At 45.1% G+C, this 14,875-nt stretch overlaps 1 protein-coding gene across 14 annotated transcripts in view; it reads right to left on the bottom strand.

Annotated features, from left to right (window-relative positions):
• The window catches only part of SGIP1 (SH3GL interacting endocytic adaptor 1), a 193,994-nt gene that overhangs the window by 103,280 nt on the left and 75,839 nt on the right, over positions 1-14,875 (bottom strand). For 8 of the 14 annotated variants that reach the window (XM_053590451.1, XM_053590452.1, XM_053590453.1 and 5 more), the window contains exons 2-4: positions 10,071-10,134; positions 4,709-4,733; positions 3,660-3,743 (exon numbers count right to left, since the gene is read on the bottom strand). In XM_053590451.1, coding sequence (XP_053446426.1) covers positions 3,660-3,743; positions 4,709-4,733; positions 10,071-10,134 — 173 coding nt within the window. The remainder of the gene's footprint in view (positions 1-3,659; positions 3,744-4,708; positions 4,734-10,070; positions 10,135-14,875) is intronic. The other 6 variants (XM_053590455.1, XM_053590456.1, XM_053590458.1 and 3 more) reach the window with 1 other exon arrangement.

The raw sequence follows: 14,875 nt of genomic DNA, 5'->3' as shown, positions 1-14,875 counted from the left end.
AAATCAGACAAAGTTGATTCTAGAGAAGTTGTGACCTAGGATGCTTATCTAAAAGCCAGAGATTAGATAAATTACATGATAATCTCATCTCTATAACTAATGCCCTTCAAAACCAAGATAGTTTTTACATTCAGCTGGAACAAATTATATATGTGTGTGTACATTTTGTCCTTGTTTACAACATATACTTAACCCTGTAGATACAAAAGTTTCTGAATTTTGAGATCTGGGCTGAATGAAAATTTCCCAGTATCGCATTGAGATAAGGGGAAAGCAAAATATATAACAAATTTTTTTCTCTTGAAATAGGAACATTTTAAAAACAAACACTAGAAACAAACAACAAGTTATAACAACACATTCTTTCTGGCAGATACTCCACGCACAGACACAAACACTTGGCCTTCTTAGAGGAATTTGGATTCATTCATAACAGTGAATGAAACAGTGAAATTATTCTTACAAATAATATCTTTGGTTTCACAAGTGAATTATTAAGTTCTGGCCAAATCCCAAGAACAAAAGCAGTTCTCATGGTTTAACCACTGAGCAAGGTTCAGCCCACCGTAGTGTGACAGTGAAGACGATGAGTCTGGGGTTTTCAAATGGAAAACTTTGAGCAAGCCGCAAGGAAGGAGGTAAAACACTAGTTAAAAAGTAGTCTTCACATGAAAGCACTCGAAGTTATGCACCAACACATAAACAGTGATTTTTTTTCTTTTGGAATTTCTTTTTCTTCTTTTTTTGTATTTTTAAAATTCTACACGTAAGTAACTTTTATAAATTGATTGTTATTTAAAGATAACTGAGTCTCCCAGAGATGTTAATCTTATCTTACTAGGTGAGGCTCATCTGTGCTCAGATGACGTGATGGGCTAAATAAATAACAATTGTACAATGGTAACAATTATGTTCAATTATAAATTCATCAAAATCCTCGATTTCCACAGTGACTGCTTGCGCAGCTCATAGCCGCGTGGTGACCCTTGGGTGAGAAGTGTTGAAGGTACGGTACGTGATGCACTGTCTAAGTACTTTATCTCCACTGAGGAAGGCACAACTCATTTAGAAAAATTCCTGGAGAGGAGTGGTATCGTTCAGTGGAAGTGTCCAAGGTGGCAAAGTGCTGTCCAAGTGCTGCCCAGTGTGGCAGACTGGAAATGTGGCGAGAGTGACTGAGTATGGCATTTCAGTTACCAGCCCTGGTGACTGTCACGCTGTACGGTATAGCTGTGGGGATTGCATAGTCTGAACGAGGACCAGTGTCCCAACTTGACATCCTTTGGTCAAGTACACCGATTCCCACAGACCAAGTTTCTGCCAAATTCTTAGAGTTTTTAAGACAGTGTTTCCCCTAACAAATAACTATGCAATTTGCTTGGTGGTGTTTATATTTATATTATGTGAGACCCTTCTTTACAGATAGCAGATTCTTATAAAAATCTGAATCCTTGACTTTAGTCTCAGACAAGGACACAGCCATCGTTTACGCCCGGTCACTCTTTAAAAGCATGTTTGGACGTCAACACATGAAATCTATATGGTTGATCTAAAAATTGGTCCCAGGTATCTAAGAAGTAATTTGGAAATAGAGCGAATAAAAGGAACTGTGTTTTCCAGATTTTAAATTGGGATTTTACTCACTGTTTCTATCCCCCTGGGAAATTTCAGACTAAGATCTGTTTCCTTACCGAGACTTTTCTCTCCTTCATACTCACACTCTGCTTTGCTATTGGAGGGGGCTCATGTGGGCTGGGCTGCTGGAATTGATTATTTTCACATAAAAAAAAGTTGTTAAATGATCTGGTTGTTCGTCAAGACACATACAAAGAATCACATGGAGTCAGCAAACACACCACTGAAGAAATCATTTCTAGGCCAAATCATGCAGCCTACCGACCACGGCAGGGCTCCCTCAGCAAGCGGACTCTGGGCCCATAACGAGGCTCTATTCAGCAGGCCAGCCGGGCTGGGCCAGGACAAAGGGAGAAGGAGGTGGCTGCACCCTGGGCGTGGGGACCGCGGAGCCCTGCCCCTCATGCAGTCAGCACTTGGCTCACATTGAAAACAGATGGGAGGACACACAGACGACGTCCCACAGAACGCTTGTTTCAAGTCTGAGTAGGGGTCTAGCTCCAGCCTGCCTTCCCTTGCATCGGTCTTTCTGAGCGTCACTAATGCACATAGCACACACCTCAGACAGCTCCACATCTGTCCCCCTCCCTGTGCACCTGCTCGGGTTAAGCAGGAATGATCTTCTCACAGCAAGGGCTGTGCCCCTGTTGCCCTGTCAATGTGTGCAGGGAAATTGGGACCACTTAGAACAGGGGTCCTCAAACTGGGCCCTTGGGCTACATGAAGCGGTGTGAATTGTATTTGTTCCCGTTTTGTTTTTTACTTCAAAATAAGATACATGCAGTGTGCATAGGAATTTGTTCATAGTTTGTTTTTTTTTTAAACTATAGTCCGGCCTTCCAACGGTCTGAGGGACAGTGAATTGGCCCCGTTTAAAAAGTTTGAGGACGTCTGACTTAGAAGTTAGTGTACCCTGCAGGAGTCAGAGCTATGTCTGCACTGGACGCAGCTGAACCACTTAGAAGTTAGTGTACCCGGCATGAGTTAGAGCTGCGTCTGCACTGGATGCACTGTCACACAGCTGAACCACTTAGAATAGTGGCTCTCAACCTTCCTCATGCCTCAGCCCTTTAATACAGTTGAGAACCGCTGACTTAGAAGTTAGTGTACCCTGCACGAGTTAGAGCTGTGTCTGCGCTGGACGCACTGTCACACAGCTGCTGGAGGCTCAGACACCACACAAAAGGCTCTGCCAGCTTTGGGCACATGCACCCAGCAGGCAGCCAGGAGAGCAGGGCTTCTCAGCTCAGCCCTGCCATGCAGCCTCACGAGCAGTGCCACCAGAGGGCTTCACTGGGTTTGGACAAATCGCAATTAAAGCTTTTGTGCAGCCACGAGCTTAAAGTGTAGTTCAGAAGTGTTAGTAGCGCACAGCACGTGTGGTGTGTGGAACCAGTTAACAAAACCATGAATTGCAACTAGCAGCTGGCTGATAATTTTTCCATTATATGAAGCTGTCCACCTTGTCTCTGAGAAAACACATTTATTTTGAATGTAACCTTTTCTGGAACGGGTCTGTGTTATTTCCTGAGAAATTGCAATCAAATAATTCCTCTTCCCTAAAAATCATCACCAGTGGCATTTATGGCATTTTAAATTAACTGCTAATAAATAGCCTTCTGTGACTTGGAAAGTGGGAGGTAAAATCAGACTTGGGGAACTCAGGCGTGAAGCCTGACCTGGGGTGGGTGAGTCCCCAGAGGGTCCGCTGGGCTCCTAACGCAGCACAGCCATCCGCTGTGTGCCAGCTGGGCGCCTGGATGCAGGTCCTACCAAAGACTTCATCGGTGCTGCCCAGAGGGCCGAGGACAGTGAGGAGGCAGCACTGGACCTCAGAGGGCCCTCAGAGGTGATGAGCATGGTGGGAGGAATTAAAAAAGGCGAGAGGACTGGGGGACGGAGGGAGAAGCCGGGAGCAGCAGGCCAGCCTGGAACAGCGAGGACGCAGCACAGCGGCCAACAGAGCCTGGTGGAGTCAGACTGGAGGGGCCGGAGCCAGAAGCCGAGACATGGAAGCGGGGTACCTGAGACAGCACTAACGAGAGGGCTCTGAGCCAGAAGCAAGAGGTGAGGAGAAGCCGAGTCTTCTGGGTCTTTTTTTTCCCCTGCTGAATAGAGCCTTGATTACAGTGCTACCCAAGGTCTGATCAATTTCACTCTATTTTCTTAACATTTCGCGGTGAGAACCACATGAACGCAAAAAGCACCCAAAGCTAAAATCCTTGAGTCTGCGTGGGAGAACAACTCCTGCTAGAGCAGCAATTAACACCCCCAGTTAGGCACAATGTTGTAAAGGGTGATTTAAAAAATGTATTTTTAACTGCCAGGTTTATTTCAGTTCCCACTCTAGCCCAGGAGTCTAATGGGAGTCCATTTTTTCCCTAGTAACAGCTGTTCTTTTGAACCTCCTGAATAGGAGGAATCTGATTTGGATTTGAAGGAAGTCATCTTAGAAGCTGGTGCAGACTCCGTCCACGCAGCTCGGATGCGCTCATCCCGAGGGCCACAGTCTCCGCACACCGCGAGGACTCCAGTGGCCAGCGAGTGAAGAGTCATACTTAGACTAACCCAGGAGACACATTTTCCTCCTCCAGACTGTAAATTCAGGCATAAGTGGCTTTAAGACCATTTCCTATTTTTGAATTTAATAAAGAAAATTCATCTATCTTGCAGTACAACTACTATAGGGGGAAACTTTATTTCAATTTTATGGGATCTCAGCTGCATTATGACTTTGTGGCCTCTGCTGGCGACAAATAATCCCACCTAATGAGTTTTTACATCATTAGATTGGAAATGAAGTCACAGCTGATGATGGCAGCTGTGCACACCTGTCTGGCCTCTGAGCCGCACTGCGGACAACCGCTGTGCTCCCCTGCTCTGCGGCACCATCTGAGGGCAATGAACAAACAAGGCCAACTTAACCAAGTCTGCGTTTACGTCCCTGCAATTACTGCAGAAAATTACAGCAGTGAGAGGTCTGGAAAAACTCATTCAAGCTATTTGTTCCCTATAGGGGAAGAAATAAAAACAAAAAATAGGGCTGTCGGAAACTGGTTATTTAAATACTTACAATTCCATCTCTATCTGGTGAACCTCTGTAACAAAAAGAAATTGATAGCTATTACGAAAACGAAGTCACTCTGCTATACAGACTAAAGTACAAAGAGAATAATTCACCACCACCACCCGCACCTCCCGCGCGCTCCCACCCCGGAAACCCGGCTAACAGAAACTGAATCAAAACACATTTCTCCAGTGATATTTTAGTGTGGAGTGTGTGCCTATGTATAGGAGAAGGATATTCTCATTAAAGGCTAAAGTCCAAAAGGCCCAGGTTGGTGGCTGGGGGCCACCTTGGTAGGAGCAGAGTTCACCAGGAGTCTGTCCTAGTCTGTCCGGCTGCTTTCACAACCACCACAACCCATGTAAATCAAATTGCTCTCTCTTACCTTTCTTTCCTTAAATTATTATCATGTTTTAAGGGTGACAAGGTCTCCACGTATTGCCCAGGCTAGAGTGCAGTGGGTGTTTCAGACACAGCATTGAACACTGTAGCCTTCAACTTGTGGCCTCGCTGTGATCCTCCTGCCTCAGCCTCCCGAGTGGCTGGAACTACAGGTGCTCACTGTAGTGCCTGTTCCCCTTTCGTCTCCCCTCTGAATGGTTCTGAATTGTGTCCTATAAAACGAGACTTTTGCAGTATTTTTCAACTTTATTTTTACAATCTAGATTTCTCTCCACATTTCTACATTTACCTCTCCTTCTGTTACAGGAGAGCAGGAAATTGAGAGCCATGTTTTGCTACATTTGTCCGTTGGTACTTGATTCTCTCTGTAAAGAGCTAAAAAATGTTCTATTGCCTAGGGGACTAAAATTATGCTTGGAAAAAGACCTGCCAGTTTGAAGAGAACCTTAATACGCTTGAGGGGTACTGTGATGTCTGGAGGAGTTTGGGGGGGCTGGAACTGTTCTCCAGGAGGTGGGACCAGGTAAGGAAATGCTTTATTGCTTCATGGGGTGGGGCTGATGCGAGGGACAAAGAGGGGTAGGGAAGAGAGAAATGCAGAGAGTTGGTGGGAGGCCATCAGGATTCTGAGTGTGACTCCCCTTCTCATCAGCGTCCCTCCGAAAGTATCAGACTATTCTGCTTGGATGACAACACACTTGAGAGACTCATCATTTTTCATAACTAGTGAGTTCTGTGTCCACAGAGGTGACGTGGGGAGAGGACCCATGGGGTTGCCAGAAATCTTGGGACCTTTGGACATTCTCTGGACATAGGAATTAACTGGTTCAGGGAAATTTCATTTAAAAAAGAAAGATAGGAAGAATCTCAGACAACAAAAGTTATAATTCATTGAACAAATATTGAGTGCTAAAATGAGCTAGGTACTTGGCTATGACCAGAGGATAAATAGGACAGAGAAGATGTGCTCATCACGGAGAGAATGAGGCAGGTGAGTGCATCCCGGGGTCACCCCGGTCACACTGAGCACCGCCCAGGAGGAGAGCAGAGGCCAGGAACCGGCCCAAGCTCCTCGAAGCCATCTTTCCTTTTTGCATCTGTCTTCTGTACAACACAAGCATTTCTGACCAGGATTTCAGAGAGAGGTGACTGTATCAACTTTTTGGTAGGATATATTCAGAGACAAGAAAGAAATAGACGTGGAGAAGGGAAGGCTCTGGGACTGGCCTGGCTGCGGCATTGCGCACTTTTGTTCCAGGCACAAGGGCACATCAGTGCAGACCTTAGATGGGCAGTTGCTGGGCCTCAGGCCCCTTGTAGCTATTGGGACGGTATTTTTTTTCTGCAGTTTTTGGCCAGGGCTTGGTTTGAACCCGCCATTTCCGGCATATAGGGCTGGTGCCCTACTCCTTTGATTCACAGGTGCCACTGGTATTTTAAAATTAATCAGAAAAACTGTGCCTGCACACAGCAGTGAGGGAGTCTTGCCTGACCCTTGGTCTTATTTGTTGATGGGAAGTGGGTGGGCACTTCCCCGCTTGGGGGCTGCAGACATGGCGGGCAGAGCACAGGCTCCGTGGCAAACCGCAGGGGCCGCAGCACAGGTCTCCCCACCGTGCAGGCCTGGCCAAGTCACGTCACCCCTTCGTGTCTGTTTCCTCATCTGGAAAAGAGCCATGAAAACTCCGAGGCTCCATAGGGATAGCAGAGGATTCAGGGCTAACATAAGTGAGGGGCCTGAGGCAGGGTCGAGAGTATAGTGAACACTCGTCCCAGCTCACCTAGAATGGTAATCATTACATACTCTGACCTAGGAGAGGGAGGGCAGAGATGCCGGCAGCCTCAGACATGAATTTCCTCCCTCTTCCACTGAAGTCCGTATTTTATTTTAAAATGATTTTTTCTTTTTAACGGCAGACCTATTATATGTTCTGACTTCTATTTTAAAACTAATCATCTACCATGGACCCTTGGCCTCTATTTCAAAAAGTTTCAGTATTTGCCTTTTGCAAATACTGCCTTTTGTGTTTTACCCTCTTATTTGGATTATAATTCTGCCCTTCGATGTTTTTTTTTTCTTCTAGGTGCTGAAAGCACAGGACTGGATTCCAGAGTAGCACACTGGCTCCAAGTCTTATTTTCTGAGTAGCATTCAGCAAGTTTCTTAACCCATCTGGGCACTGATGTCTCATCTCTAAAATTGAGGTATTACTGCAAACCTTATTGCATTACTGGAAGGGCTAAAAAGGATCTCAGTGCAACAAAATCCCCTGCACAGACAGGGCTGCCACTTAGCACAGACTCTGACCCTTCCCTTCGGTCAGCCTCTGCAGCGTTGATCAAATCAGGAAGCTCTCGTCCTCACCCCACTCTGTCTGGGGATGTGCAATTAGCTGAAGTTGGTGAGGAGGGCTCCTGGAGCAGGTTGCTTAGCAACCCCAAGTGAGTTTCAGCAGCCCTGATACCAGTCTGCGTCCACAAGGTTCAACGGAGTCTGACACAGCCTGAGCTGACGGAGCTGATGGCACAACACAGTGCCAGAGCATTTCCCAATTCTTTTGAGTTTGTGATTCCTTTCCCAAGAATGATACGTGATCCTATAGAGAGTGGGGGCTGTGAAAGCAAAGGCTTGTACTACAGATACCGAGCACCGTGTCCTCAGACCACAAGGGATGATAGAAACTGCTCTCTGCTAATCTGGCACCACCTGAGTAACCGGGGGCGCTCCAAGGACACAAAGTTAAGGAAGGTGCTTGGGATTCTGCAAACAAACGTCCCCTTAGAGAAGCTCAGGAGAGACTGAGCGTCTGCCAGAGGCCGTGCAGACCCTCGCCTGCTCTCACAACTTTAGAAACAGTGATGGCAAACAGCGCTTTGGTCATAGGCAGAGGAGCCCACCTGCCCTGGGGAGGTTGTTTGTCTTTTCTCTTTTCAATAGATTTTTTTTCTCTTTCAAACTTTCTTTACACACTAGAAATCTTGCTGCAGACACATACTGTCCTTACGGAAAAATGGATTTGGACTCTGCTGATGATCTTTCCTGAGCACCTGGGTGTGTCCTGCACAGTACATGGAGGGTGTGCACTGCTGGCCAGCTGCCCGGCACAGCGTCTGGCTCTTCAAGGAGCTCGGACCCCATCCTCTGTGCCCAACCAGGGAAGTGTGGCTCCCAAAGCCCAGGGACTTTCCCAGTGCTGAGTCTAGAGCCCAGATCTATAACCCCAGAGAAGGGGCTATCACCTATTTTGGGTGGTTAATGTTCATAAGATGGAAAATTTCTTAAGAAACAATGTAAATTATATAATCCTTAGAGAAATATTCTTTACTTAATCATTTATAAAAATTCACAAGACTGTAGTAAATGTAATTTCCATGAAATAAATATTTACCAAAAGAAAAAGCACAAAGAAAATGGAAGAACAGGAGACTTCCCATTTGGTATCCAGATAAAAAATAACTTTTGTTCCTTCAATCCTTTACACTGTTTGGTTGAAGATTTCCTGTGTGGCGCTGGTCTCCGCCCTGGCCTGGCCTCCCTTTATCACTGTGACCTGCACCCCAGGTGGACCCCGGCCCCAGGGGTCTTGTCAGTATCTGCCGACTGCAGGCTTCCACCTGTACTTCTGTTGGTGGTGTTCCCTTTGCATGAAATACACGTCCTCATCTTCCTGAAGGCCAGACTCCAGGCTCCTCTCTCCCTGAAGCATCACTGACTTGGCAGTCCAAGTATGAGCCTCATATTCCTAAGAAATTCCACTTTAAGGGCTCATCAGGAACCACCACGTACTAATTTTGTGTCAGTGATAAGAGTAGCAGCTGGTGCCATTTCCTGAGGATTTGCTAAGTGCCTGGTACCACAGCAGGCCTTTCAAATACGCTGCCTCATCTAGCTGTAAAAGTATTTTAATTTGTGTAATAGATATTTTACCCCATGAATTACAAATTCTTGAAGGATAAGGACATAGAGAATGCATAGCATGAAAAAAAGTATAGAATGAATGCTGAAGGTGAGAATAATTGAGGCTTTCTTCCTTTTTACCTGTGTCCAATTATTGACTTTCCCATTTTCAGGCTTTTTTTTTTTTTTTTTTTTTTCCAGAGATTCTAGCCAAATGAGAGGTAGAATGGCTCAATTCTGATACAAGCAGACCACCCAGGTCTGCCTTTGCACTTGGGTGCAGGAGCTACCCTAAGGAGCTGAGCTCTCCTTGCACTGACCTGGAGCTGGAGTCCCAAGTTCAGGGCCAGTGTGGACTCCAAGTATTCAGGTTACCTGTGTGGCTCAAAAAGGCACCTGAGGTGTGTGTCAGAGTCAGTACTTCTGAGGGAGAATTCTAGATGGTCAAATAAGAGGAATGAAGTGAAAAGAAACTGTTATGCCCCTGAACATTTTCAAGGGTCTATCAGTGTCTGTGGGCAGTTAACTCCCCTGGGCAGGACCATTTAAACATGTAAAAGCAACTTTCTGCTCTTGGTTTCTCATTCACAGCCAAATATACTATTACTCCTGCAAATTCTGTTGGTTGATTTACAGTTCTGCTTGGACAATATCTTGGCATCTCAAGGAAGGGCTTCTGGATGGTATCCAGGCTGCACTTCTGTTTCTGGCTACGTCTAATCTACCCAAACAGGTGTTTCTTCTGTGGCTTAGTTCAGATAGTAGGGGTAATCCTGGGTATGAAAATGAAGCCATTTAGTCCTCCTCAAAAATAAGTCTTGCTTTCTGCCTCGGTGTTATCAGGTCATTAAATAGAAAACCAAAACCCTGAGTGCACCATGAAAAATCTTCACCTTTTTAGCATAAATCTCAGAACTGTTTATACTGAACATCTACAATTTATCCTGAAATGGGGAGAGTGACAGAACAGTGCATGACGTTCAAAAAAACTGTGGCAAAGTTAAGGTTAACAGTGACAGCAGCATCTGGTAGGCTGTTAAGAGGGAGGCAAAGTCTTAAAGTACGTACGTAGAATCAGTGTCCTTTTCTTTCTTCCGTATTCCAAATGCCTTCCTTGTGCGTTTTTTCAGTCCTGTGGAGGAGAGCAAAGGGTCAGGAAATCCATCAACAACATTCAAGTGAACGTATGTTGAAACTTGCAACACTCCTGTTAAGCCAGAGCGTCTGCAAGGGGATGGGAGTTTCTTCCACTGCACGCACGTGTATGTGTTAGGTGTGCCTAGGATTGAATCTTCAATCGATATTTATCAAGGAGTTGGCACTGTAAGTTTGACCAACACAAAGATGAATGGGTCCAGAAGAGATCTCAAGCTTTTCTTAGACTCCTGTTATTCATCATTCAAGGCACCACGTCACAGATTTAGAAGAATAGCCATTTCCAGGTTAGATGTACTCTGGAGATGGGGGTAATGCCAAGACCCAGAGCAGGGAAGCACCCCAAGAGAGCCACACACCCCACACCTCGCTGTGCCCTGTATCCCCAGCCCATCTTTCCCACTTCCTCCAATCTGTGGCTGGCCTGGTTTATCAAACCATTCTCAGACTGAATTTCAACACTTGTACTCCAGTCTCTCTCTCTGGCTTGTGTGGTCCTCACCTCTGGTTGGAATACCTTCCCGACTTTCTTGACTTTTACCATTTCCGTGTATCCTGTATGGCCCAGGCCAACAGTCACCTCCTCTGTGAAGGCCTCTCAATCCTAGTTGTGTAAGACGTTGACTATTCTGTGTCCTCAAATGTTGCTTTTACACCCATTATTGCCGCACCCCCGGCATCAAGCCGTGGCGGGATGGCTCTGTCCGCGTTGTAAAAACTGCGGTAAGGCGGTGGGTGCTTCTCGGAGCGTTGCCCCCAGTCCCCCTGGTTTGCGACAGCAGCGCATAAGTTGCCTAGCATGCCTTTTAGTGAACGTAAGAATTCATGAGGTGCGGCATAAAGGCCTGAATAACCTTTACCCTGAAACCTGTTTAAAACTTGTTTGTTGAGTTGAATGATTAAATGTTGCCTGAATGCCTATAGAAACTAAGAATGAACATAATGATTTACTAATCCATGACTTCATCTACTCTAAGAGACTGAATGTCTCCAAGGGAACATGTTCCCACCATAAAAGTCAGTTAATTGAAACAATGCATCAAGAGAATGCAGAAACGGTGAGTTAAGATGTTCCTACCAGATACCCACTCCCTCCAGCTTCTTATCTCGTTCTTTGAAACTACATTCCTTAGTAAAGTCTTTCTCTGAAATCTATTTTTTCACTATAATTGTTTTCCACACAATTTTACTCATTACTCTTTAAAACTTAAATCTAACACCTAAATCATACACACATAACTCAAATTACATATAAAATCATAATTAAATGTAATGAAAGAAAAATATAAAATGTGAACAAAGCAGTCCCACAAAAAAGGAAGGTTTAAACATAGATTAAAGAGAAGTAAAAAAGTAACTGCTGATAAGCAGCAGTCCTTGTTCCCCCTTGCGGGCAAAAGCATTGTGTAAAAAAGACGGTTGACTACTCACATCTACAAAACTCGATAAGAACTTTGTAAGCTTCAGCAAGTCATAAAAATATCTTTTGTAGTCTGTAACACATTGTCAAAAATGTATAAATACCATGCCTAAAAATCAGTAAAACACAACTGCTTTCTTCATCATCTTTGGTGTGTGGCAGTTTGTCACTTTCCTGCGTCGCCCTTTCAATCAACCTGAGCCGTTCTCGCCCTGAAAGCCCTCAGACTGAGACTCATTCGACTGGCGGTCCGCGGCAGCTGGCGCTTCGAACAGGGACCTGAAGGACAGGTGATCTTTCTTTTTCTTTCTTTCCTCTCTTTTTCAGATTGAAGGCGACTCTCACCAGGGAGCTGCAGTCCCGCCGGTAAAGGCTGACCGGTTAAGTGTGAGTAATCCGCAGGGCAACATGGGGCATACATTGGGTAAGGAAGAACACATGCTCAGTGTCATGATACAGCGTTTATTAGAAAAAAATGGTTTTCATGTGTCTCTCAAACGGTTAGAGGAGCTTATGCATTTCATAAAGTTGGTAAGTCCTTGGTTTCTGGAGGAAGGTTCTCTCTCTCTCTCCGATTGGAAGAGAGTGGGACGCGAAATGCGGAAATATATGCAAGAACATGGGGAGAAGGTCTTGCCCCCTCAGGCTTTTCCTTTATGGTTACAAGTTAGAGAACTTTTGGCTGACAATACCTTTTTAGAAGCATTTATAAGAGAAACTGACTCGGAGGCTGGTGATCATGAAACTAAGGTGGCACCTATTTGTGATGAGGTTCCCCCCGAGGTTCTTAAAGATCCTGAACCGGTACCAAACACTGAGAGCGTTGTCCCTTCGGCTCCAACGCTCAAAGACATTTTACCGCCACTCCCACCGGTTGATAATTCCTCAGACAGTGATGAGTGGGATGTGATCGATGAACTTACTAAATCAGATGAGAGGGACGGAATGAATGATTCTATTCACCCCCGCCGAGCTTATCCGGCAGTTCGCGTCCCAAAGGTCGCATCTAAGACATCCTCACGAGCCCCACTTCCCCGTGTGCCTCCTTGTCTCCCTCCACCGCCCGCGGGCTTTCAAGCGGCGGTGCGAGAAGCCCGTCAGCAGGGAGATTTTACATTTGCTTTCCCGGTGCGCTTTCCCACTGAGGAAAGGGCACCACCCACCTGGGAACCTCTGTCGTTAAAGACGCTTAAAGAACTGCAACAGGCTGTCCGTACATCGGGAGCTTCTGCCCCTTATACTTTACAAATTGTGGAATCAATTAGCAGTCAATGGCTTACCCCGTATGATTGGCAGCAAACGGCCAAAGCCACGCTTTCCCCAGGTGATTATATTTTATGGAGAACAGAATATGAAGATAGATCTAGAGAAAGTATTAATCAGCATGTGGGAAGAAAAGCACAGCCCACACTATCCATGCTTCTAGGAACAGAAGAATTTGCCTCTTTTGAAAATCAAATTAAACTACCCCGACAAATTTTGGAAATAGTCAGCCATAACGCAGTCTCCGCTTGGCGAAAAATACCTCCTCCGGGAACCAAGGGCACGACTTTAGCGGGCATAAAACAGGATATGGAAGAGTCCTATCCTGCCTTTATTTCTCGCCTGGAAGAAGCTATTAATAGAATGCTTCCACCATCAGAGGGAACAGAATTATTACTCAAGCAATTGGCTTGGGAAAATGCAAATACGCTGTGTCAGGACTTAATACGTCCACTCAGGAAAACAGGGACTTTACAAGATTATATTAAAGCATGCATGGATGCCTCACCAGCAATTGTCCAGGGAATGGCGTTTGCTGCAGCTATGCGGGGTCAGAAATTTAGTTCATATGTCAAAGGTGCTTTTGATAGAGACCCCAGTAATACATGTTTTGGGTGTAATCCCCCACATGACTTACCCACTTGTTATAACTGTGGGAAGCCAGGTCATATACAGAAGGATTGTAAGAAATCCACCGGTGCTAATAATAATAATAATAAGTCCCGTGGAATACCCCCGGGACCATGCCCACGTTGTAAGAAGGGCAGGCACTGGAGAAATGAATGTAAATCTAAATTTCATAAAGATGGAACCCCCTTGTCAGACAAGGGTGCTAACTTTATTGATACCAATCAGACAAAAAACTAGATAAGGGGCGTTCTCCTAGCCCCGACTCCAAGGGAGAGTCTCCTGCTTCTACCGCAGTACGACCTAAGTTAGAGCCCACATCTACTATTAATTGTATACCACCTGAATGGACAATTCATGATCTCCCACGTGGGACTCCTGGCAGTGCAGGTTTAGACCTTGCCAGTTCTAAAGATGTTATCATATCCAAACATGATGGTGTTGTGTTAGTTCCCACAGGAATAAAAGGAAAGTTATTACCAGGTACTGTTGGTGTTATATTGGGACGTAGTTCCAATTACACTAAACATTTTGAAGTTGTTCCAGGAGTAATTGATTCTGACACTGAAAATACAATTAAAGTCATGGTAAAGTCTTTAGTAGAAACTACACAAATTCATAAGGGACAAAGAATTGCTCAGTTATTGTTATTGCCATATATACCACTCCCCACCTGGCATTTACATGATGCCAGGGGAGAGGGTCAATTTGGATTTACTGATCAGGATTGTGTGGCTCTTATACATGATCTATATGATAGACCAATGTTAAAAATGAAAATAGAAGGCAGGCCCATTAAGGGCCTGATGGACACAGGCGCTGATGTAACCTGCATTGCTGCCTCCGACTGGCCGAGATCCTGGCCGGTTCATCGAACTGGGTCTTCTTTAGTTGGTCTCGGTTCTGTTTCTGGTGTCATGCGTAGTACATCTCATTTGTTATGTGAATATAAGGACAAGAAAATTTACTTTCAACCTTATGTGTTACCCTCTCTACCCTATACTTTATGGGGACGAGATCTTTTACATGTCCTAGACATGAAACTAGTCACAGGGGACCAACTGAACGATCAGTGTTTTTCATAGGGGCCACTGCAGAAAACTATGCCTGTAAGATAAAATGGTTAACAGATGTTCCTGTGTGGGTTAGTCAGTGGCCCCTAACAACAGAAAAGTTACAGGCATTACAAATTTTAGTACAAGAACAATTAGATAAAGGTCATTTAGAGGAATCCACTAGTCCATGGAACACTCCTGTGTTTGTCATTAAGAAAAAATCTGGCAAATGGAGACTTTTACAAGATTTAAGAGCAGTAAATGCCATTATGGAAGACATGGGCTCCCTTCAACCTGGGCTTCCGTCTCCTGTAGCAGTACCAGAACAATGGTCACTTATAATTATAGATCTG

The sequence above is a fragment of the Nycticebus coucang genome, chromosome 5, assembly GCF_027406575.1.
Source record: "Nycticebus coucang isolate mNycCou1 chromosome 5, mNycCou1.pri, whole genome shotgun sequence".
Classification (NCBI taxonomy): domain Eukaryota; kingdom Metazoa; phylum Chordata; class Mammalia; order Primates; family Lorisidae; genus Nycticebus; species Nycticebus coucang.
The sequence above is the reverse complement of the archived record's forward strand: the minus strand, read 5'-3'. Positions and strand labels throughout refer to the sequence as shown.